This window comes from Hemiscyllium ocellatum, chromosome 1, assembly GCF_020745735.1.
Source record: "Hemiscyllium ocellatum isolate sHemOce1 chromosome 1, sHemOce1.pat.X.cur, whole genome shotgun sequence".
NCBI classification, from domain to species: domain Eukaryota; kingdom Metazoa; phylum Chordata; class Chondrichthyes; order Orectolobiformes; family Hemiscylliidae; genus Hemiscyllium; species Hemiscyllium ocellatum.
The window spans coordinates 115,688,741-115,711,697 of record NC_083401.1 but is presented as its reverse complement, the minus strand read 5'-3'; the positions used below and the strand labels follow the sequence as shown (position 1 = coordinate 115,711,697).

Sequence of the window (22,957 nt, the reverse complement as noted above, 5' to 3'; positions counted from 1 at the left end):
TGCTGGACCAGCACATGGACAGCAATAAATTGAGGGGTGTTCTAAAATAGATAACAAACATGTTTAACAATGCATGTGTTTGCATTGTACAAATATCTTACCTTAGAAGCAGCTTCATTGATTAGTTTTAAGCCCAATTTTACATCTTTTTTCACTCCTTTGCCCTAAGAGAAATTTAAATCATAGCAGAGTTAATATACTACATGAGGGTTAACTCATAGGACCTGTGAAGAGAAAAACAGAATTAATGTTTCAGATCTGTAACTTTCTGTCAGTTTGCAGAGTGGTTTAACTCTGAGAAATGTATAATAACTGAGATCATTTATCAAAGAAATGGAATCCAAAGTTTGTGCGAAGGTATGCAGAGTAGTTCAAATATATAATACCTACCTTGAAAAGAAAAAGTCCATACTCATACAATGACAATGGGTCTCTTGTCTCTTCTGCACTTTTAGAATACCATTCCAAAGCAGCTTTCACATCACGTGTGACACCCTGTTGTCCCCAGTAAAGCATTCTCGCAAGTTTTTGCTGCAATTGTTAATAAACTTTATTTGGCTAGAATAGGACAACTAAAATCTTTCACTAATTTACATGTTATTACAACATTGTTATAATATTTTTTCAAAGTATTTAATGGATTAAAATACGATATTTTTGTTACAAGTGAGGAAGAGATTTGCTTCCTGTGCCCAATTTATTCACAATCCTTCCACTAGAAAGTACCTGTAGTTCCTCACATTCATCAACAACTCATATCCCAAGACTTGGAGAGGTAAAATCTAAAAATAAACACCAAGCCAATGGAGGGTTGGGGGCGGGGAAATATTAGAAGAAGGGACCAGGAGCTTAATCAAGGAGGTAAATTGCAAGGAAAGATTTAAATGAAACACAAAATATGGAGAGAAAGATGAGATTTTGGGTGGGAATTCTAAAGCATGTGGCCGAGGCAACTGGACTGTCAACACTGCAAAAAAGAAGAATGATGCACCAAAGTCTAGCTTCTGAGGAACATTGAGGTCAGTAGGGAACGGAGAATGAGAGAATGTTACGGAATTAGGGAAAAGCGTTGCAATATAGGATTCCAAACATTAAGACTGGAATTTTAACTTCTAACTTTGGAGGCAAGAATGTATCACGTATGAGCAGGAATTTGGTGCAGAATCAGATATTTCTTTGTTCTTCTTCAAAACAGAAGATGAGGACTCACAATAGGCTCAAAATGTTAACTTTGTTTCTTTCACCTGCTGAGTTTCTCCAGCATTTTCTGTGTTTGCATTAACTGCAGAGTTGTAGATTAGCTATGGTGCAAGATGGAAAGACAGCCAGGAGGGCACGAAAAGAGTTGAGTCTAAAAGTGCCAAAAACACAGATGAGGATTTCAGCAGGAGGGTGGGATGATATGGGTGGAAGCAGGTGGTGTTATGGATGGTAAATGATTCCTTCTCAACCGCCAATTGCCATTACAGAAAAATGTAAACCTCTTTTCACCAGACCTATTCAGTCAGAATAGGTAATCCACTGGATCACCTACAACTGAGAACTCATCAGCTTGATGCTCTTTATGGACATAAATGAGATATAACACCAAGTACAAATACCCAGGCAAAAAGAGGAATAACCCTGCAGAGGATAAGCCTGGTTTAAGTGTCTGATCAAATGGTTTGATCTTTCACTTCTCCCTCTCTCAAACAACAGATATCATTCTTTATCCAAAGATAAGTTGCGATTTACCCATTTCTTTGTCTACACTGGCAAAATTCCACTGAGTACTAACTCTTAATAAATTACCAAGGTAAGTAATTTGCACAGAGTAAATATCAGCACAAACGCACATCCAACGCTCTTCAGCTCGACCATGGCATATAACATTCAATCAATCACAGAATCCAGTGCTTTTATTAAGGTAGCAGCAACAGACAGTCATAGCTTCTAATGATTCAGCAAAATGTGTGAATGAATAAAATAAAGCAAAAATATTACCGTATAGGCAATATATACCTGAGCAAATACATCCCCATGATTTGCCTGATACCTGAGCCATAAAAAGAGGTCATCGTTTTCTTTAGTTTGACTCTGTAAAGCTGAATCATCCATTAGTCTTATTGTTTCAACAAAAGCCTGAAAAGATTGGAAATTATTATTATTACAGGATGGATTGAGACAATTTATGGCAAAAGACCATATTGGCAAAATTTTAACATATAACCAAAAACTCAAATTTCAATAAAACAAAATTATACAAGACAGCTATTATGTCCCAAATCCAGAGACAGAATTTCAATATTAATTCTCCTGTTGGCGCAAAAGACATTGCAGACACATACAGCCATCCTCAACAGGGGAAAGTTCCTCTGCAGGTAGGAAGCATCGGGTACTGCAGGAGGAGGGATCATTGATAAGCATCATCTCCCTGGCTTTGACTGCAGGACAACGCATAATGACATCTGGCATTATTAACCTGCAGACCTGCCTTCAGGGGGTAAAGTGGAGAGATGAACACTTAAATAAAAGAATTATGTTTAATTCTTTTATTTTATTATTTTGAGGAGTGAGGATGGAATCACTGAGATTTATAGGCTGAGTTTGTAACTTTGCTTTGTGAAGTCTATCATGTCATGGTTTAGATTAGATTACTTACAGTGTGGAAACAGGCCCTTCGGCCCAACAAGTCCACACCGACCCGCCGAAGCGCAACCCACCCATACCCCTACATTTACCCCTTACCTAACACTAGGGGCAATTTAGAATGGCCAATTCACCTGACCCGCACATCTTTGGACTGTGGGAGGAAACCGGAGCACCCAGAGGAAACCCACGCAGGCACGGGGAGAACGTGCAAACTCCATACAGTCTGTCGCCTGAGTCGGGAATTGAACCCGGGTCTCTGGCGCTGTGAGGCAGCAGTGCTAACCACTGTGCCACCGTGCCGCCCACTATCTGTCAACCTTGTTCAAATCTCAAATGCACAATGGAAATAGAAAATGGCTGCCACCGCACCAAGAATGGGCAGACAAAGTGTAATTTTTTTCTGTTTGAGGGAATGGACTCTATTTGTGAGGCTTTCAAGTGGCAATTGCATTAATCTGGCACCTACCAGGTTAAAAGTATCTCTCATCACAATACTCTGCAGGTGAACCTCATGCAGTGACCAACTGTGTTGAATAAAAACACTGACCACAAGCAACCTGATCATGTTATTGATCATTATTAATTAATCCGAGTCATGGCTGTGAAGCAAAGGCAATCCGAGGGAAGCTATAAAATTTCAACACTGTTCCACAATTCACAAACACCTCCCAATATTTCACAGACCGCACAGGATCCCTGAGCTGTTTTCTCACACATTGTATTGTAAAATTTTGATGTTATATGATATATACAATTCTGTCTTTCTTGGACAACGTGGGGAGTGCAGGTGGGAGAAAACGTATTGTTCCACATCTACAATCTCCTACCGTGCCTGTGTAACTAATGTCTGGATAAGAGGAGTGTTGCTGAACGAAGAGACCTTGGAGTATAGGTTCATAGTTCCTTGAAAGTGGAGTCGCAGATAGATAGGATAGTGAAGAAGGCGTTTGGTATGCTTTCCTTTATTGGTCAGAGTATTAAGTACAGGAGTTGGGAGTTTATATTGCGGCTGTACAGGACATTGGTTAGGCCACTGTTGGAATATTGCATGCAATTCTGGTCTCCTTCCTATCGGAAAGATGTTGTGAAACTTGAAAGGGTTCAGAAAAGATTTACAAGGATGTTGCCAGGGTTGGAGGATCTGAGCTACAGGGAGAGGCTGAACAGGCTAGGGCTGTTTTCTCTGGAGTGTCGAAGGCTGAGGGGTGACCTTATAGAGGTTTACAAAATTATGAAGGGTATGGATAGGATAAGTAGACAAAGTCTTTTCCCTGGGGTCGGGGAGTCCAGAACTAGAGGACATAGGTTTAGGGTGAGAGGGGAATGATATCAAAGAGACCTAAGAGGTAACTCTTTCATGCAGAGGGTGGTACTTGTATGGAATGAGATGCCAGAGGATATGGTGGAGGCTGGTACAATTGCAACATTTAAGAGGCATTTGGATGGGTATATGAATAGGAAGGGTTTGGAGAGATATGGGTCGGGTGCTGGCAAGTGGGACTAGATTGGGTTGGGATATCTGGTTGGCATGGACAGGTTAGACCAAAGGGTCTGTTTCCATGCTGTACATCTCTATGACTCTATCAATTCTGTTAAAGGTCCATGCAGAGGCATCCCATTACTCTCCCTGCAGAGGTCTCCAGGATCTAATGCATATAGGGCATTAATAGAGTGTGATGCAACTACTAGCAGATCATATCGTGAGGCCCACATATAATGCAACACCTTTCACTCTGGCTGTTGAGGGACAGATCATATTTCTTCAAGATGAGGCTCCCATGCTTGGTCAAATCAGGGGGATCATTGCAGTACAGTACAGACAGGGGGTGCCGTATAATCTTCACATACTGTGCTCTGGACAACAGGAGTCGGCCAGAGGGAATCTGATGGGTGAGGAGAAGCTGTGAGCAGCCCAGCATTCTTCCAAGTAGGGAAGACTACAAGGAATATCCCTTTCATCATCCTACAGTACAGCACAGTCATCTGTAACAACCCAGGCAGGATTTCTTCTGTAAGTGCTTTCAACAGAACTGAGCTTGGTGAAGTCATTGGTCTTCGATGATAAATTAGATTCTGCTGGAGAGGCAAGCAACTCCTGGTAATTCCCAACTGTGATTCAGTTGTTCCTTCTTCACTTTTCCTGTTGTTTACTAGAAGTTAATATGAAAAACTGATGGAAGCCTTCCATCAGGACAAGTCAAGCACTTCAATGCCTTTTGTTCACCCCATCTTCACAGGTAGAGGTAAAGTCACCATAGTCTTACCAGACTCACTAGAGAGAGAGATACAACTAATGGTGGTTTAATCTGAGGCTCACTATACCTCAGGCAGGTGGAGAGGTTAAGAAGGAGAGACCTTCATAGTGACATCAGTTGGTGCAGGAATTAAACCCACACTCTTGTCATTATTCCACATGACAAACCAGCCAACCAAAATAACCGACCTTCTATCCCCATAACCAGTCACTGGTATTCAGAAACGGAGAAATTTCTACCTTAAACATACTCAAAGGCTGAGCTTCCACAGCCCTACAGGGTAGAGAATTCCAAATATTCACAGGCGAAAATGTGTTGCTGGAAAAGCGCAGGAGGTCAGGCAGCATCCAAGGAACAGGAGATTCAACGTTTCGGGCATAAGCCTTTCTTCAGGAATGAGGAAAGTGTGTCCAGCAGGCTAAGATAAAAGGTAGGGAGGAGGGACTTGGGGGGGGTGGGGGGGCGATGGAGATGTGATAGGTGGAAGGAGGTCAAGGTGAGGGTGATAGGCCGGAGTGGGGTGGGGGCGGAGAGTTCAGGAAGAAGATTGCAGGTTAGGAAGGCGGTGCTGAGTTCGAGGGATTTGACTGAGACAAGGTGGGGGGAGGGGAAATGAGGAAACCGGAGAAATCTGAGTTCATCCCTCGTGGTTGGAGGGTTCCTACGCGGAAGATGAGGCGCTCTTCCTCCAATCGTCGTGTTGTTATGGTCTGGCAATGGCGGAGCACTCCACCAAGGACATGCAGGTCCTTGGACTCCTCCATTGCCAGACCATAACAACATGACGGTTGGAGGAAAAGCGCCTCATCTTCCGCCTGGGAACCCTCCAAACACAAGGGATGAACTCAGATTTCTCCAGTTTCCTCTTTTCCCCTCCCCCCACCTTGTCTCAGTCAAATCCCTCGAACTCAGCACTGCCTTCCTAACCTGCAATCTTCTTCCTGACCTCTCCGCCCCCAACCTATCTCTGGCCTATCACCCTCATCTTGACCTCCTTCCACTTGTCGCATCTCCATCGCCTCCCCCCCCCACCCCCCAAGTCCCTCCTCCCTAGCTTTTTATCTTAGCCTGCTGGACACACTTTCCTCATTCCTGAAGAAGGGCTTATGCCCGAAACGTCGAATCTCCTGTTCCTTGGATGCTGCCTGACCTGCTGCACTTTTCCAGCAACACATTTTCAGCTCTGATCTCCCGCATCTGCAGACCTCACTTTCTCCTCGAAAATATTCACAGCCCTCAACCTCACACTAAAAAACAATCCTCACCTTGGACCTAAGTGGCACCTCCTCGTGATGAAGACCTTATGCTAGAAATGTCAACTCTCCTGCTCCTCAGATGCTGCCTGACCTGCAATGCTTTTCCAGCACCACACGTATCGACTTTTTAAATTGTATTCATGGTTCTAGACTCCCCAACTGGGGAGCATCTCACCTGCATCTATCCTGTCTATCCTTTTAAATATGTTTTAAGCTTCAATGAGATCACTTCTCATTCTTTGAAACTTGCGAAAATTCAGGGCCAGTTTACCCACCTGTATTACAAATGTCCTCTATGGAAGGAAATTGCCATCCTTCTGTGATCTGGCCCACACTTGACTCTGGACCCACAGCAATGTGGCTAATTCCTAACTACTGTCTGGGTAATAAGGGATGGGCAATAAATGCTGGCCGAGCCAGTGATGACTTCATCCCGTTAATTAATTTTTAAAAACTCTGCACACCTGCTCTTCCTAGCAAGCCACACAGTTGTATAAATCATATCAACATCCCATCAATAAAATGAAACCAAACAGAACATTTCGCTTTGACACAGACAACAAAATGATGCAAAGCTAAGCAGGAAATGTGTTGTGAGGAAGAGGTTAAAGGTAAAGTTCACTGTAGTGACAGAGGACAGTAGGGTGAACCTCTCATTAAAGAGAGGTGACTGGTCGTGAATTTAACCTGAGGGTCATCATATCACAGGCATGGGCAAGGTTGAGGTGGCACACCTATCATGGTAATCTCAGTCGACACAGGAATTGAACCCCTGCATCACAAACTAGCCAACCAGACCACTGAGAAAACATTTTCAGGAGGATTTGGACAGACTCACTGAATAGGCCAGAACATGGCAGATGAAATATAATGTGGAAAAATGTGAGGTTACCTACTTTGGTAGGAAGAGCAAATGTGCAGAGATCTTTAAAACTAATTCACGGGACAAGGGCATCACTGGCTAAGCCAGCATTTATTGCCCATCCCTAATTCCCCAGAGGGCAGGTGTGAGTCAATCACATTGGGATAGAGTGACATGTCAGCGAAACCAGGTAAGGATGGAAGATTTCCTTCCCTGAAGGGCCTTGGTGATGAATATTTATTCACACTTCGCTTTCTTTCTGTTAGCCAATTGTTAATCCATGCTAGTACATTATCTCCTATCCCACGTGCTTTAATTTATTTAACCAACCTTCTGCTGTGACTTTATCAACAGTCTTCTGAAAATCTATGTATACAATGTTCAGCGACTCCCCCTGTCAATTTTGTTGGTAATACCTTCAAAAAAAACTCCATCAAGTTCATCAAATCTGATTTTCCATTCACAGATCCATGCTGTCTATGCCCAACCATATCATCGCTTTGCAAATGTCTGTTTATCACATTTTTCACAACAGATTCCAGCATTCTCTCTACGATCAACATAAAGCTAATAGATCCACTGTTCTCAATGTTCTCTTTCACTCCCTCTTAAACACTTGGTGCCTTCCAATCTACAGGAATCATTCAAGATGATCATCAATGCATTGACCATCTCTGCAGTTATCTTGCGGACCTCATTCAGAATATCAGGTCCTGGCATGCATCAATTTTCAGCCCAATTAATTCTCTCATGCATTCTTCTTACTAATATTAATTTCATTTAACTCCTCATTCACCTCAACCACTTGGATCATTATTTCTGGGAGTTTTCTCATATTTTCCTCAGTGAAAACAGACACGAGGTAATCACCTACCCTCTGTGCCATTTCTCTGCTCCCCATTATAAATTCCAATGACTCTACATGTAATGGGCTTATACATATTTTAACCAATATTTTTTTCCTTTTTACATATCGATAGAAGCTCTTACAGTTCAGTTTGTTTTTTGCTCGATTGAATTCATATTCTATTCTCTCTTTCCTTACCAGTTTCTTGGTCCTCCTTTGCTGTATTCTAAAAATGTTCCAACCCTCACATTTACTGCCTTTTTTTGTCAGCTTTTACTTTTAACCTTGTATAAACGTGAACTAAATTTATTGCCCGTGGTTGACTGATCTTTCTTTAGTTTTTACAGTTTGAAAGAATGCACAGTTGCTATAAGTCATCTAATAGCTCTTTAATGATTAATCATTGCCTATATTCAGTCAGACCCTTTCATATGTTCTCATAATTCACCTCAGCAAATTTCTGCCGAACCGAAACCTGTATAATTTCCTTTATTCAAATTTTACACCGTTGCTTCAGATTGAATAACCTTACTTTCAAAAATAATGTTAAATCCATCAGATAATGGTCAGTCATTCCGAAAGGTTCTTTTACAGCAAGATTGTTAATCAGTTCTTTTTCATTACATGATACAATTTATATAGAGATGTACCGCATGGAAACAGACCCTTCAGTCCAACTCATCCATGCCAACCAGCTATCCCAATCCAATCTAGTCCCACTTGCTAGCACCCGGCCCATATCCCTCCAAATCCTTCCTATTCATATACCCATCCAGATGCCTTTTAAATATTGCAATTGTACCAGCCTCCACCACTTCCTCTGGCAGCTAATTCCATATGCGTTTCACCCTCTGAGTGAAAAAGTTGCCTCTTAGGTCTCTTTCATACCTTTCCCCTCTCACCCTAAACCTATGTCCTCTAGTTCTGGAGTCCCCCACCCCAAGGAAAAGACTTTGTCTATTTATCCTATCCATGCCCCTCATGATTTTATAAACCTTTATAAGGTCACCCCTCAGCCTCTGACGCTCTGGGGAAATAGCCCTAGCCTATTCAACCTCTCTGTATAGCTCAAATCCTCCAATCCTGGCAACATCCTTGTAAATCTTTTCTGAACCCTTTCAAGTTTCACAACATCTTTCCAATAGGAAGGAGAACAGAATTGCACGCAATATTCCAACAGTGGCCTAACCAATGTCCTGTACAGCTGCAACATGACCTCCCAACTCCTGTACTCAATATTCTGACCAATAAAGGAAAGCATACCAAACGCCTTCTTCACTATCCTATCTACCTGCGACTCCACTTTCAAGAAGCTATGAATCTGCACTCCAAGGTCTCTTTGTTCAACAACACTCCCTAGGACCTTACCATATCCAAAACAACATGCCCTTTCATTGACTCCTAAATATACTGTCCTAGAAATCCCAAACATAATCCCAAAACTCATCCTCCACAAAGTTATTGCTCAATTGTTTTCCCAGTCTACATGCAGATTGAAGTTACCTGTGCTAATTATGTTGCTCATAGTACAAACTTCTCTCATCTTCTCATTAATATTATTCCTCATTTAACGCTATTATTTATACCCTATAAATAATTCCAACCAATGTTCGTTGCCCCGAGCTGTTTTTTCATTCCACTCCAACAGATTCCACAAATTATTGTTCTGATCTTCCCCTACTATCCCTTATTATCAGCTCAACTCCATCTTACTTCTTCTCTGTCCTTCCTCAATGTTGAATATCCTTGAATATTCAATTGCCAATCCTGGTTACTATGCAGCCATTATTCTATAATAGCAATAAGATCATACTCACATATCTTTATTTGTGTCTTTAGATCATCAATCTTATTGTGAATGTAGAGTGTCCTTAGCTTTATCATTTTGACATTATTTCACTTCGAATCACACTCAATGTCGAACTTTATTTCTCCAGTCTTCTAGTCTCTAATATCGATTCAACTTCCTGTTACCAGTTTTATTTTCCTTCTAATTTAGTTTACTTCTCAGCTTCCCATTCCCCTGACAAGCAACTTTAACCAACCCAAACAGCAGTAGCAAATCTCCCTGTGGGGATATCAGACCAGCCCTGTTGAAATGTAGTCTGTCCAGTCTGTAAAGGTTCCATCTGCCTCAGAGGTGGTCTCAATTCCTTGGAAATCTAATTCTATATTAGCTACACCAGCCCTGTATCAATCCTCCTGTTCTTATGTTCACCAGCACATGGCACTGGGAGTAATCTTGAGGGCTCTTGAGATTCTGGTTTTGAATTTCCTTCCTCACTTCCTGAAATCTATCTTCAGGAGCTCATCCCTGTTCCTACCCATAACATTGGTACCAATGTGAATCACGACTTTTGACTGATTCCCTTTCCCCAGAAGGTTGTCTTGCAGCTGCTCTGTGACATCTTTGATCCTGCACCAGAGAGGAAGCACACTATCCATGAGTCATGTTTACTGCCACAGAAATGCTTGTCTATTCCCCTGAATATGGAATCCCCTATCACAACTGCTCTTCTATTCTTCTTCCTCCACCTCTGGACAGCTGAATCTCTGGCAGAATCAGGGGTTTGGCCCTAGCTGCACTCTCCCGAGGAGCCATCACCCTCACCAGTCTCCAAAATGATACCCATTATCAATCAAGATGACTCCTGCACTACCTGCCTGGTTTTCCTTAGACTACCTGGTAGTCACCTATTCCCTCTTAGCCAGTATAAGGCTGTTGTCCAATGTGATCACCTTCTTACATGTGCTCCTCATGTCATCCTCTGCCTTACAGATGCACAACTGAGTCTCCAGCTGCTGTTCAAGTTCCAAAATCCAGGGCTCAAGCTTGTGCAGTCGGGTACACCTTCCTGCAAATGTGTTGGTCTGGGACACATGGTAATTCTTTAACTATACATATACTGTATTTAGCCCTTCTGACTTGCTACCCCATCACTATCATTACTACTTATTACTCTTAGAATAAATATGAACTTAAGAACAAAGAACAAAAAACTACAGCACAGGAACAGGCCCTTCAGCCCTCCAAGCCTGCGCCAGTCCAGATCTTCTATCTAAACCTGTCACCTATTTTCTAAGGATCTGTATCCCTCTGATCCCTATCCATTCATGTATATGTGTAGATACATCTTAAATGACGCTATCATGTCCGCCTCGACCATCTCCGCTGGCAACACATTCCAGGCACCCACCACTCTCTGCATAAAGAACTTTCCATGCAAATCTCCCTTTTTTTAATTAGAAACCTTTTTAAATCTTTTACAAAACATCTATATACAAAAAAGAGTAGTACCAAAATACAGAAAGATAAAGTCAGTACAACAATATCATATCGCGATACTATTAATAATGAATTGTCTACTATTCTACCAGAACAAATGTATCTATTTAACGTAAACTAAACTACAAACAAATCAAATCAAAAATTAAATTAAACTGAAATCAAATTAACTTAAATTAAATTATAGGTCACTACTTTATTCTATTTCACTCATCACATCTCCACTGGGGCTCCAGTCATTGTCCCCATAATCTCTTCCTTTAGCGCCCCCCCCCCACCTCCCCACCCCTCCGGGCCTCCAGACTGATTCCCATGGCTAAAACTACAGATCTAATTAATATTGCTGATAAGTCTGTGCCAACATAATTTAGAAAGGGCCACATTTTGTAAAACTGGTCCATTCTGTGGTGCTCCATCACCAGCCTATGCCATCCTATAAGACCTGGTGGTTTTACCAATGCCCAATTCATTAATATGTTCTTCCTCACACAGTGGGTAAGAATGTTACACAAGGTCTTCCCCAGAAAGGGAAAATTGGCAACCCCAGAAGTAGAAATACCGGATCCACGTTAACTTCAATGCCCAAGGTGTCCTTCAGCACTCTAGTATCTTCGGATCTTACAACATGACTAGGAGCAGCGTGTAAGAGTGCCTTTACATTTGGGACACCCTGGTGACGTTCCTCTTTTGAACTTAGCTAGCCTCTTTGGTGCCATATAAGCCCTGTGTAAGATCTTCAATTGCATGGCCTGCACTCTGTTACATACTGAAATTTTCCTTACATTTTCCCATATACCTTCCCATACTTCCAATGAGATAACCTCTTCTAGCTCTTGATTCCACATCCTACAGAGTCTCTCCATGTCCCCTAAGGCACATCCTTTCTGTAAATGATACAAGGTACTAACTGAAACAGCGCCCATACACCGGAGCACTCTTTTCTCCATGTCTGACTTGTAAAACTGAGCCAGGAGCGTGGTCTTCCTCCGTATATAATCCCTTATCTGAAAGTACCAGAAAAGGTCCCTATTAGACAATCTGACTTAGTTGGCTAAATGACATCAAGACCTTCCCCTCAAATAAATCTCCCAGACAAGAGATTCCCTTATTCTCCCATAACTTAAAGCTAGAGTCCATTGTCCTAGGTTTAAATCTTTGGGCTCCCACCAAATGGGGTAAACGATGAAGTCTTCAGTTAATTGCTCTTGTCTTGCCTCATTATCCTCCAAACTTTCACTGTACTTAAAATGATTGGACTCTTACACTGCTCAATCATGGTTTCATCTTATTCATAAATAATAGATTAACTAAAGGACATCTCAACTGTGAGGCTTCAAAGTCTCCGAATTCGACTCCGAACTCCCCCCGTACCTAATCACTGAAATATGCTACCAGGGTGCTTATTTGATATTTCTTCAAGTCCAGAAGTTCCACTCCTCCCTCATCCTGCCAAGGCTGCAATTTGGTAAATTTAATTAGGGGGCACTTGCGACACCAAGTAAAAGAACCTAGCCAACCATTGAGCCTCTGTAACACTCATCTAGGAAGCAAGAACGGGAGCATTCTCATGCGAGGAAGAATATTAATTTTAATCGAGGCTATTCGGCCTAACCATGAAAACGGTAAACCCCTCCCACCACTGCCCATCTTGTTTTATCCTCTCCAGTAACTATGCATAGTTAGCTTTACACAGCTGGTGGAAGGCAGGTGTAATAAAAATTCTTAAATATAAAAAACCTTTTGACGACCATCTAAATGGGAACTGCATTCCATCCTTCAGATCAGGCATCTCCACTAACCCCCCCCCCCCCCCCCCCCCCCCCCACTGGCATGGCTTCTGATTTTGTAAAGTTGATCTTGTACCCTGTAAACTGCCAAATAAATTAACTGTTTGAATCAATCGAGGAATGGACTCCTCCGGATTGGCCAAGTACAAAAGGATGTTGTAAGATGTAGGGTGATCTTATACTCCCCCATTCCCATCCCTGGCACCACTATTTCAGGATCCCTTCTGATAGCCTCAGCTAATGGCTCAATTGCCAAGGTATATAACAACAGTGAAAGAGGACACCCCTGTTAACTACCTCTCCCAATATTAAAGTTATCTGACTTAGTACTAAGTTAAAAATCACACAACACCAGGTTATAGTCCAACAGGTTTAATTGGAAGTCCAACACCGGCATCTCCAAATCATGACTTAGTACTGTTTGTGATGGCTGCTACCTTAGGATCATTATACAATACGGCCACCCACCCAGCAAAGGCACCCCCAGAACAAAGCGCTCTAGAACCCCAAAGAAGTACTGCCATTCTATCTGGTCAAATGCCTTTTCTGTGTCTAGGGAGACCACCAAACCCGGGGTCAATCGTTGCTGGCATACCTGCACTATGTTGAGTACCCTCCTGATATTGTTGGAAGAGCTATGGCCCTTGACAAAACCCATCTGATCTTCTTTTATAATATGGGGCAGGATCTTTTCCAACCTCAGAGCCAGCATCTTAGATAGAAATTTAAAATCTACATTCAACAGTGAAATTGGTCTGTATGAGGCACATTTTTTGGGGTCTTTCCTCTTCTTTAAAATGAGGGAGATATTCCCCTCCCAAAGAGAGGGCAGAAGACAATCCTGTGTATTTGAACAGCTATACATCCCCAGAAGTGGCCCCATCAATACATTTATGAATTCCTTTTTGAATTCACTTGGGAATCCATCTGGTCCCAGAGTTTTGCTACCCTGGAGATGCTTTATTACTTCCTGCACTTCCTGTACCATCATAGGCGTATTCAACAGGGAAATCTGTTTCGTGTTTATACTGGGGAGGTCCAGATTCTCAAAAAAGGACTGTATTCTCGCTGCACCGTGTTCGCCTCCCTCTGACCGATATAACTCTGCGAAGTATTTCCTAAATCTAACATAGATCTTCTTCAACTCACAGGTAACTGTGTCAGTCTTCTCTCTAACAGACATAATAGACTGGGAAGCTTTTTTCTTCCTAACCAGATATGCCAGGTATCTACCTGGCTTATCTCCAAATTCAAATAGTCTTTCTGTAGCAAAGGAGACCTCTTTTTTTTTGCCACCTGTGTGTGCAATGCTGCAGCTTGACCAATGACGGCCTATTATAATAAACTTCCTCAGTTATCTGCAGCCGGGTCTCCAGCATCCATTGTTGCTTCTCCCTTTGCCTCCTTCTAGTCGCTGAATACGAAATCATCAGGCCTCATAAATATGCCTTAATGGCCTCCCAAAATATTGCCAGTTACTGGCTGTACCCGAGTTGATATCCCAGAAGACCCTGAACTCTCTTCTGATGTACTCAACAAATTTGCTATCCCTTAACAAGAATGAGTCCGTGCACCAGTGCCGTGCATCCATTCCACCACCCTCGATTTTAACATCTAAATACACTGGCACATGGTCCAACACAACTATATTCCCAATTTTGCATGCCAATGTTCTATCCAAAGAATCCAATGGCATAAAAAAATCATGTCAAGACATGTGTGGCACTTGGGTGGATTGGAATAGAAAGTAAAGTCTCTTCCATTAGGGTGAAGATGCCTCCACACATCCACCAATCCCAACTCCTCACACAAGTCCACCAACTGCTTAGATTGTATGGGCATACTTGTCGGGCCCCTTGGCACCCTATCTACCTCAGGATCTATCAGGCGATTAAAATCCCCTCATATGATCATGCGCCGCACCCCAAGACACATTAATTTAGCGACTGCATCAATTAGAAATTTAAGAGGGTGCACCGGAGGATAACACACATTCAAGACGCCATACCCTTCTCCATGTATTAGAGCTTTATGAATGATAAATCGTCCATGTTCGTCCTTAATTTGCTCAGTTACCTGGAAAGGGAGTTCCTTCTTACCAGTATAGCCACTCCTCTACTCTTGGAGCTAAAGGAGGAGAAGTATACCCTCTCAAAACCTTCTTTCTGCAGCTTCAGATGTTCCTCATCAGTTAAATGCATCTCTACAGCAGGGCGATGTCCACCCTTTCCTTCCTAAGACTTGACAGCATCTTTTTTCTTTTAATGGGAGAATAGCTCCTTTTTACATTCCAGGTGCACCACCTGAACAAATCACTAGCCATGGTCATCCTGGACGGCCCGTGGTTCCCCAAGAGGACGGAGCTTATCTGAGGTGTGGTGAGTGACAAAGACATTAACTCTATAAAGTCTAAAAACCACTTCTGTAAAATATACGACAATGAAAACACTAATCACTACATTTAACTTAAGCAAACACCCAAATAACCGCCAATTTACTAGAGATCTCTCCCTTTGCCGACAGGGTGCACTCCTCCCAATCCTTGCTACCATCCCAACCCCCTCTAGCTGAGGCTGTGCCCTAGTCCCAGGCAATTCACAAATGAAGAAAAGCTGTTATTTACATTCTGAGAGTTAACAAAGGATGCCCCTCCCCTTCCCCCACACATCTTAACCACAGGTACAGCCACCCTCAATCCAAAAACAAAAGGACAGCAGTAAATATAATCCCCAGATAATACCCAACTGACTGATGGGTGAAATAATTCCAGTTTTACATCAAGGCAGTACGTATAAAGCCGATAACCACAAAAAAAGGGGAGAGAGGAGAAAAGAAGGGGCAATAAAAAAATTTTAAAACCCATACCATTGCCTGTAACCACCGCCCTCACCCCAACTCGAGTCCTTCAATTTAGAGAATTTACAAAATCCATTGCCTTTCCTACAGAATCAAAATTATACACCATGCCTCCATGAGCAAAACACAACACAGTCGGGTACCTCAAGGAATATTAAATGTTCAAGTCCCTTAATTTTCTCTTAACTTCATCAAATGCCCTTCTCTTCTAAATTAGAGCTCCTGAGAAAACATTATTCTTGAGCCTTTGTACGTTAAAGCCTGTGAATCTCTTCCCAGTCTTCTTGCTGTTTCAATCACTAACCGTTTTTCTTTATAATGCAGGAGTTGCACTAGGACTGCATGGGGTTATGGGTCTGACCCGGACATGCACACTGTGATCTGGTGGGCCTGCTCCATACTCAACAAGCCTGACTCCAACTCCAGCCCCAGAAACTTCGGGAGCTACTTTTCCAGAAAGCCAACGAGGTCTTCGCCTTCCTCGCGTTCCGGAAGAGTCTCGAGCCGTAAGTTTTTTCTTCTATTTTCCAGGTCATCCACTTGCTCCTGAAGGACCTGAACCTGGTCTTCCAGTATTCGGATCCTTCCTCCCAAGACCTCTGCCATAGTCTCTGACAGCGTGGCCTCTCCTCCAACTGCCTCTACTCTTTGGTCCAACAATTAAATTTCCTGCTCATGCTTTTTCAGCATGCCAGATAGTGATTCTACTGCTGATTCAATCTTTTCTTGGTATTTGCCAAACTCTGAGAGTAACTGCTGCTGCTGCTGCCCCATTAAATCCAAAGGGGCCGTCCCAGTAGTTTGAGCAATGGCTGCAGCCACCCCCAATGCAGTAGGGAGGTGCCTTGCCTGCTGTACTCCTTCAGTCTCTTTTCTTTATTTGCTTTCATTCTGGCCTTAAAGCTGTCACACCACAATTCGAGCAGCTCCTGATGTTCAGCAAGTTTATATTACCAGTTTTTTTCTCCTGGGGTGGTTGATGAGGGTGGGGGTATCGGTCCTCCTTGCCAGGGGGTATGGCACAGAGCTCAGCACAGCAGACCACTCAGACTGCCGTTTAAGAATATTAATTCTTCATAACAAATGAAAGATTGTTATAAATTCAGTTAGGCACTGATTCTCAATATCACTGGCCACCCATCACCTCCCAAAGTTTCAAATGTAAGTATTAAAAAATATGCACAAACGGTTGAATTTGGTTCACCTTCGATTAGTGTTATCATCCCCTAAAGCATGGATTCATAACCAGCAAGATTTACAACTTCAATATCAGATCCTTTCTGAAAAATCTCTAAAGTATTATAATTAATTTTGATTTTGTTTAATAACACGTCTTAAAGAGCAATCTCTGACATCAGTGGGGAATCAATCAACAGGGAATTGCATCAATTCAAATGTAGCTAATATCTGAGCGGCATCTAAATTCAGCAACCTCACAAAGGGAGTTATCAAACACCTTCGAAGTTGTACTCTGAGAAACATCTTTACAAATTGAAAGAAATTGTAAATATTTAGAATCCTTCATTACTGATTTTTTAAAAGTTGATTCTGACAGTGAGATTTCCCAAATTAAATAGTATTCTGCAGTTATTGAATTTTCATCTCTATTTTTTAGTATGGGTCTTACTTAAGTTCATAACACCTACCTGTTCTCCATCAAATATGTCCCGATCACGAACAGTCTGTTGTGCAATGTTTGAGTAGTAACCATATGACATATCGTAGTCCAAGGGGTAACCATCAATACCTTGATCATGCTTATATCCAAGATGCATTAAGGCAAGTCTTTCATTTCCTTGAGCAGCAACAAAACTGTATAGCATGCCCTGATGAAATATCAATGAAATTCCATTTTTAATGAGAATGATAATAAGAATGTATTCAAGAAGTTGAATATTGCCTTTTCTCTTACAATGGACTGAGGTAAGGAGGCAAGTAATTGTGAGATTGATCCTTAGGCTTTGTCAGTAGGATTTTGATGACTGACAAGTTATCTAACTCTATTGCAAACAGAAACATATACATGAAAAAGATGCATTCGTGAATTAAAACATTGTGAAATAATGATACATATGATAAGGCAAGGGCTGAATTTTACAGGTGGTGTATAATTTGCAGGCATATTCTGGTTGGTGTGAATCCAAGGAAGCATTCAACAACATGGCTGTTGAAAAGTTCAAATGTTCATATGTCAAACATAAGAAATAGGAACAGAAGTAGGCCATTCAGCCGTTTGAGCTTACTCCACCGTTCAATGAGATCATGAGGTGGGGTGGACAAGCACAGAAGTCACACAACACCAGGTTATAGTCCAACAAGTTTATTTGAAATCACAAGCTTTCAGAGCGCTGTCCTTTCGTCAGGTGATGTGAAGAGAAGCACACAGGAACAGAACTTATAGGCAGAGAGATCAAATGATAGTTTGAATGGTGTGAGTGGACTGTTGATTGGCTGAATAATAAGTCAGGTGATCAAAAGTGTCAGATAGTGGGAGTAAACTGTCAACAGCTGAAGAGCAAGAGAAGGGGATGACCTATAATCTGATTAATGGAGGCAGAGAGATAATGACAAAAATTAAAAATAAGGTTGTGCTGGACATCAACCAAACAGGTGGAATAACATGACAGGTATAACAATCACATGCTAAGGGTCTAACTAAAGTAATAAGTAATTCCAAAAATGTACAAACTAATTAAGGGCCTAACTAATTAAGGCTTTTGAGATACACAACAGCACAGAATCACTGAGCAGAAGCTGATAGCCAAGTTCATTACCCATGAAGATGGCCTCAACTGTGATCTTGGGTTCATGTCGCGTTATGTGTAACCCCACCACATTGTTCTGTATCTGTAAAATTTTCCTTATGTCCTGTTTTGACACCATCACCTAGATAACTCGTTATGATCTCTCTACCTTAATAAGTTTGTTAATTAGATACTTCACCCACACCATTTGTATGATCTTCTGATCTCTCTGCCCTTGAAGTCTCTGCCTATAAATTCTGTGCCTGTGTGCTTTTCTTCATTTCAATTCTTCAGCAGTCCGAAAGCTTGTGATTTCAAATAAACCTGTTGGCCTATAATATGGTGTCGTGTGACTTCTGACAGTGAAATCATTCAACACCGTTTTCCTGCACAATCCCTGTATCCCTTGATGTTTTGATATGTTAAAATCTATTAATCACAATCGTGAACATACTGAAAGACTGAGCCTCCACCGACTGTTGTGGCAGGATATTCAACAGATACAACAATCATTGACTCCATCTATTCTTTCCACTGCCGTGGGAAAGCAACCAACACAATTAAAGAGCCTCCCCCCAGCCCGGTAATACTCTCTTTTACCTTCTTCCATCAGGCAGAAGATATAAACTTTGAAATCACATATGAACAGATTCAAGAACAGCTCTTTCCCCACTGTTATCAGACTTTTGAATGGATGTCTCAAATGCTATTGTTGATCTTTCTCCCTGCACCTTCATTGTAGCTGTAGCACTATTCTGCACTCTGCTCTGCTATCTAAAGCAATTTGTATGGTACAATCTGCCTGTATAGCACACAAAACAACACTGTTCACTGTATCTCTGTACGTGACAACAATAAATCAAATCAAATCAAAATATCCTTCAAGCAAAATTTTTCCGAAGCTCAGTCCTCAATGGCCTAACCCCTTATTCTGAGACTATGTCAAATGGATATACGAATTATGTGCAGGAATAGGCCATTCAACCCCTTGAGCTTGTTCCACCATTCAAAAAGATCTTGGCTGATCTGATTTTAACCTCAAATTGTAAAACTTGCCAAACCCAGATAATCTCTCGCCTAAAAAAAATCCAAGAAAAATGTATCTATCTCAATTTTAAAAAATATTCAAGGACTCTGCTTCCACCATCCATTACCAAGTTCCAAAGATTCACACCCCTTGGAAATCTTTTCTTGCCTCATCTCTGTTTTAAATGGATGATCTCTGATTTTAAACAGTGACCCTGCCGGCCCCAGTTCTGGAATCTCCCAGAAGAGGAAATGTAAAGGCTGAGACTCCTGCCTGGGTCTCCTTACCTGCTTCAGTCACAATCATACTCTTCTGGTCCCTGAATATTGAGCAAATCAGATGACCCAATCTTAAAGGTTGTGAATGCCTCCTAGTACAAAGAACCTAGGTAACTTTTCCCCTCCCTGATGCATTACAGTGTATGCAGTTCAGCCTCCAGCTGATAAACTTTGATTTAAAGCTATTCAGACCTCAGGTCTTCACTTCAGATGTGTTTGCTCTGGGCCAGTCTGGGCCAACCTGGAAACCCCAACATGCTGCAACCTTGACAAGCCACCTGTACTTCCATCTTTAATATGCACTAAGGAACAACCTAATTATAGTTTTCAATTATATGTTTAATTTTGTTTTTATATACTTTCCTGTGAAATGAGTTATTTTTTGCTGCATCAATTTGTGAGACAACACTTGGCAAAGTGTAACATTTAGTGGTACAGATTATTCTAAGGGTGCTACATTTGACTGTTCTAAAATAGTAATTCCATTCAGTTCTCCACAGAAATAGGGATGATGCCTGCTGCGAAGGGTTCAATAGATCTTCAGTTCAGGGTCACTGAAGGGGAGTTTAAAGGTGACAGCCAGTGAAACTGGAAGTCATTGTTCAGTGTGTCGGAGTGAGAGTGTGAGGGTGAAAAAGACATTATGTTAGGTAGTGTTGCTATTGGCCATATTGCTGAAGACAACTGAATAGTCCAGGTTCTATGAAGTTGGTGCTAAGGGAAGTCCCAGAACATTTCATAGCTCTGTGCAGTGAGGACTCAGGAAAATCCTAACAGCTGTAAAAGGCTTCAAAGATGTGTGCACACAATTAATAGTTCAATATAGAAGAATAAGTGTAAAAAAAACACATGTGCAATTTTCTTATGCACTTGAGCCAGATTAGAGCTCAGGAAACAAATCCAATGACCCTGCTAACATGGTGAAGCTTGCTGTTTGTCAAGATCTAAAGTTGTGGTTGTGACTAAGTCAGGATTCCTTCAGAATCCAAGCGACAACAGTCCCAGCAAAAAAAATGGCAAACAACTAGAACAGGAGCAGTCTTTGAGCCTTTGAGTCATTGAGCTAGCCCATGGCCTTTGACAGTATTTCAAAGCTAGGTCACCAAACGTAACAAATGATAATCCCTTGTGAAATTTAATGCCATTGTGATCCACTAACATCTGGGGAAATTGCTGTGTAATCATTAGGATTGATTTGATTGCATTTGCTATTTGATCTATCCTGAGGAATGTGACCATAGTTGCCCATATTTGCCTCATGTTAACTTTGTGATGTTAGAACACAAGCCTGATTGATCTAAACCTACCTATACCAATAATCATATGCTTGTTTAAGCTTTATTTATAATAAACTAGTTATTTTTTGTTGACGAAAGAAATCTGACAGCATTGTTCCTCATAGTTACAGGCAGCCCCCAGGTTGCAAATGGGTTCCATTTCTGAGTCTGCTCACAAGTACATGTGTACGCAAGTTGGAACACAATGCAGGCCAATATAAAGCAGCCATATGTAAGTACAGAAAACATTCATATGTCAGCTTTTTAAAATTACACCACAGCATGGAAGTGAATTTCTAAATACAAGAATTCACAAGTCAGATTAGTGAATCCCTGTACATAGTAACACTTGGATTTTTTCTTGACCAGTAATTCATGTTTTTTTAAAGATAGTAAAGTTCTTAGGAAATAGGTCAAATCCATGTTAACTTCACAACAAGTCAACATTTCATTGTCAGCCACCATCAAACATTAAGAATATGATTTTGGTCCTGTTGTAGAGTTTCAAAGCAAACTCACAGCAGTGTTGTTAGAAGTACTTGGCTGTTTTTCAATAATGTGTAAATTTGAAACAAAACAAGAGAGCAAAATATTTTTAACATACACATAAATGGACTTTTCAGTGAAACAAATTAATGCAATCAATAGTCATTTATTTTACCTGTAAGGGTTGTATTTCCACAGTTAGACCGGTCTCAAAAATGACAGCCAGGAAATAGGCTGCCCTATAGTAACCACAGCAGCTAGCCTTCATGAGTGAAGCGGTCAGGTGGCCAATATGCTGGGCACTGTCTGGACGAACAAGACTCTCCACTGTCTTCTGAAAAAGTTTCTCACCAACTTTAATGAGTGTAGATTGTAGGTTTGGTGAATGAGCGAAGTCTAAGCACAAGATCACAACAAAAGATTTGTAAAAATGCAAAGAACTATACAAAAAATGAAATTTGAATTTTGGAAATCAATAAATTAATGATGTCTACATCCATTCAGTTTCCCCTGTAAACTGCTAAGCTATTCCAGTAATTGTAGACTGATCGTCTTCCGGATCAATGGTCAGTGAGATATAAATAACTTTCTCCATCATTTTAACAGAACCATTACCTACATAAAAATTTAATGAGTAATCATTCCATCCCCCTCCACAGAAATGTCAGGGTAAATTCCTTTCTAACATGGAAAGTGCTATGTTTTATTGCACAATTTAATTTATCATGCCAATTTTGGAATGCTTTAACATATAAATGTGGTGTGGGATTTTTGAATGTGTTAAAACATGATTTAAGGGACGCCTTTTATGTAATTTGGAATGAATCAAGTTACATTTCCAAGACTGATTGCCAATTTTGTTTTTATTTTCTAAACAACAAAACACTTTGCATTTACCTAAAATTGGCTCTAATGCCATTGTCTGAAGCAGATCAAATAAAGCCTTGTATTTCTTCTCAGTTCTTTTCCCCCAGGTGTGTGCTGCGCATTTTTCTTCATCAAAGTTTTTCGGTCCATATTTTGTGACCAAATCTAAATAATAATTGTTGTTCTGATCTGTAAATAAATGAAATTACAATCATGGATTATCACTGGGAAATCGTGAAGAATATCCCATTACAAATGCCTTCAAATAAAAAATATAAAATGTATCTTGGCTAGCACTTGTTGTGATCTGCTGTTTTAAGATTTATAATTTAACACCTTCTTTGTAGGAATCATTCCATGGAAAAATAATAGGACATTTTTATCACAATAGCAATTTCAGGACTGATACCAGAGAAATGAAAGGGAAAAATAATTATGTAATTAATTCACTCAAAAACCAATTTAACATCTGTAGTATAAGGAGTGTTATGTCATATG

The 22,957-nt window shown here is 41.1% G+C and overlaps 1 protein-coding gene across 1 annotated transcript in view; it reads right to left on the bottom strand.

Moving 5' to 3' along the window:
* The window catches only part of LOC132816516 (protein sel-1 homolog 3-like), a 95,004-nt gene that overhangs the window by 32,472 nt on the left and 39,575 nt on the right, over nucleotides 1-22,957 (bottom strand). The window contains exons 8-13 of the mRNA XM_060826257.1: nucleotides 22,490-22,648; nucleotides 21,768-21,988; nucleotides 17,427-17,606; nucleotides 2,002-2,121; nucleotides 391-531; nucleotides 102-164 (exon numbers count right to left, since the gene is read on the bottom strand). Coding sequence (XP_060682240.1) covers nucleotides 102-164; nucleotides 391-531; nucleotides 2,002-2,121; nucleotides 17,427-17,606; nucleotides 21,768-21,988; nucleotides 22,490-22,648 — 884 coding nt within the window. The remainder of the gene's footprint in view (nucleotides 1-101; nucleotides 165-390; nucleotides 532-2,001; nucleotides 2,122-17,426; nucleotides 17,607-21,767; nucleotides 21,989-22,489; nucleotides 22,649-22,957) is intronic.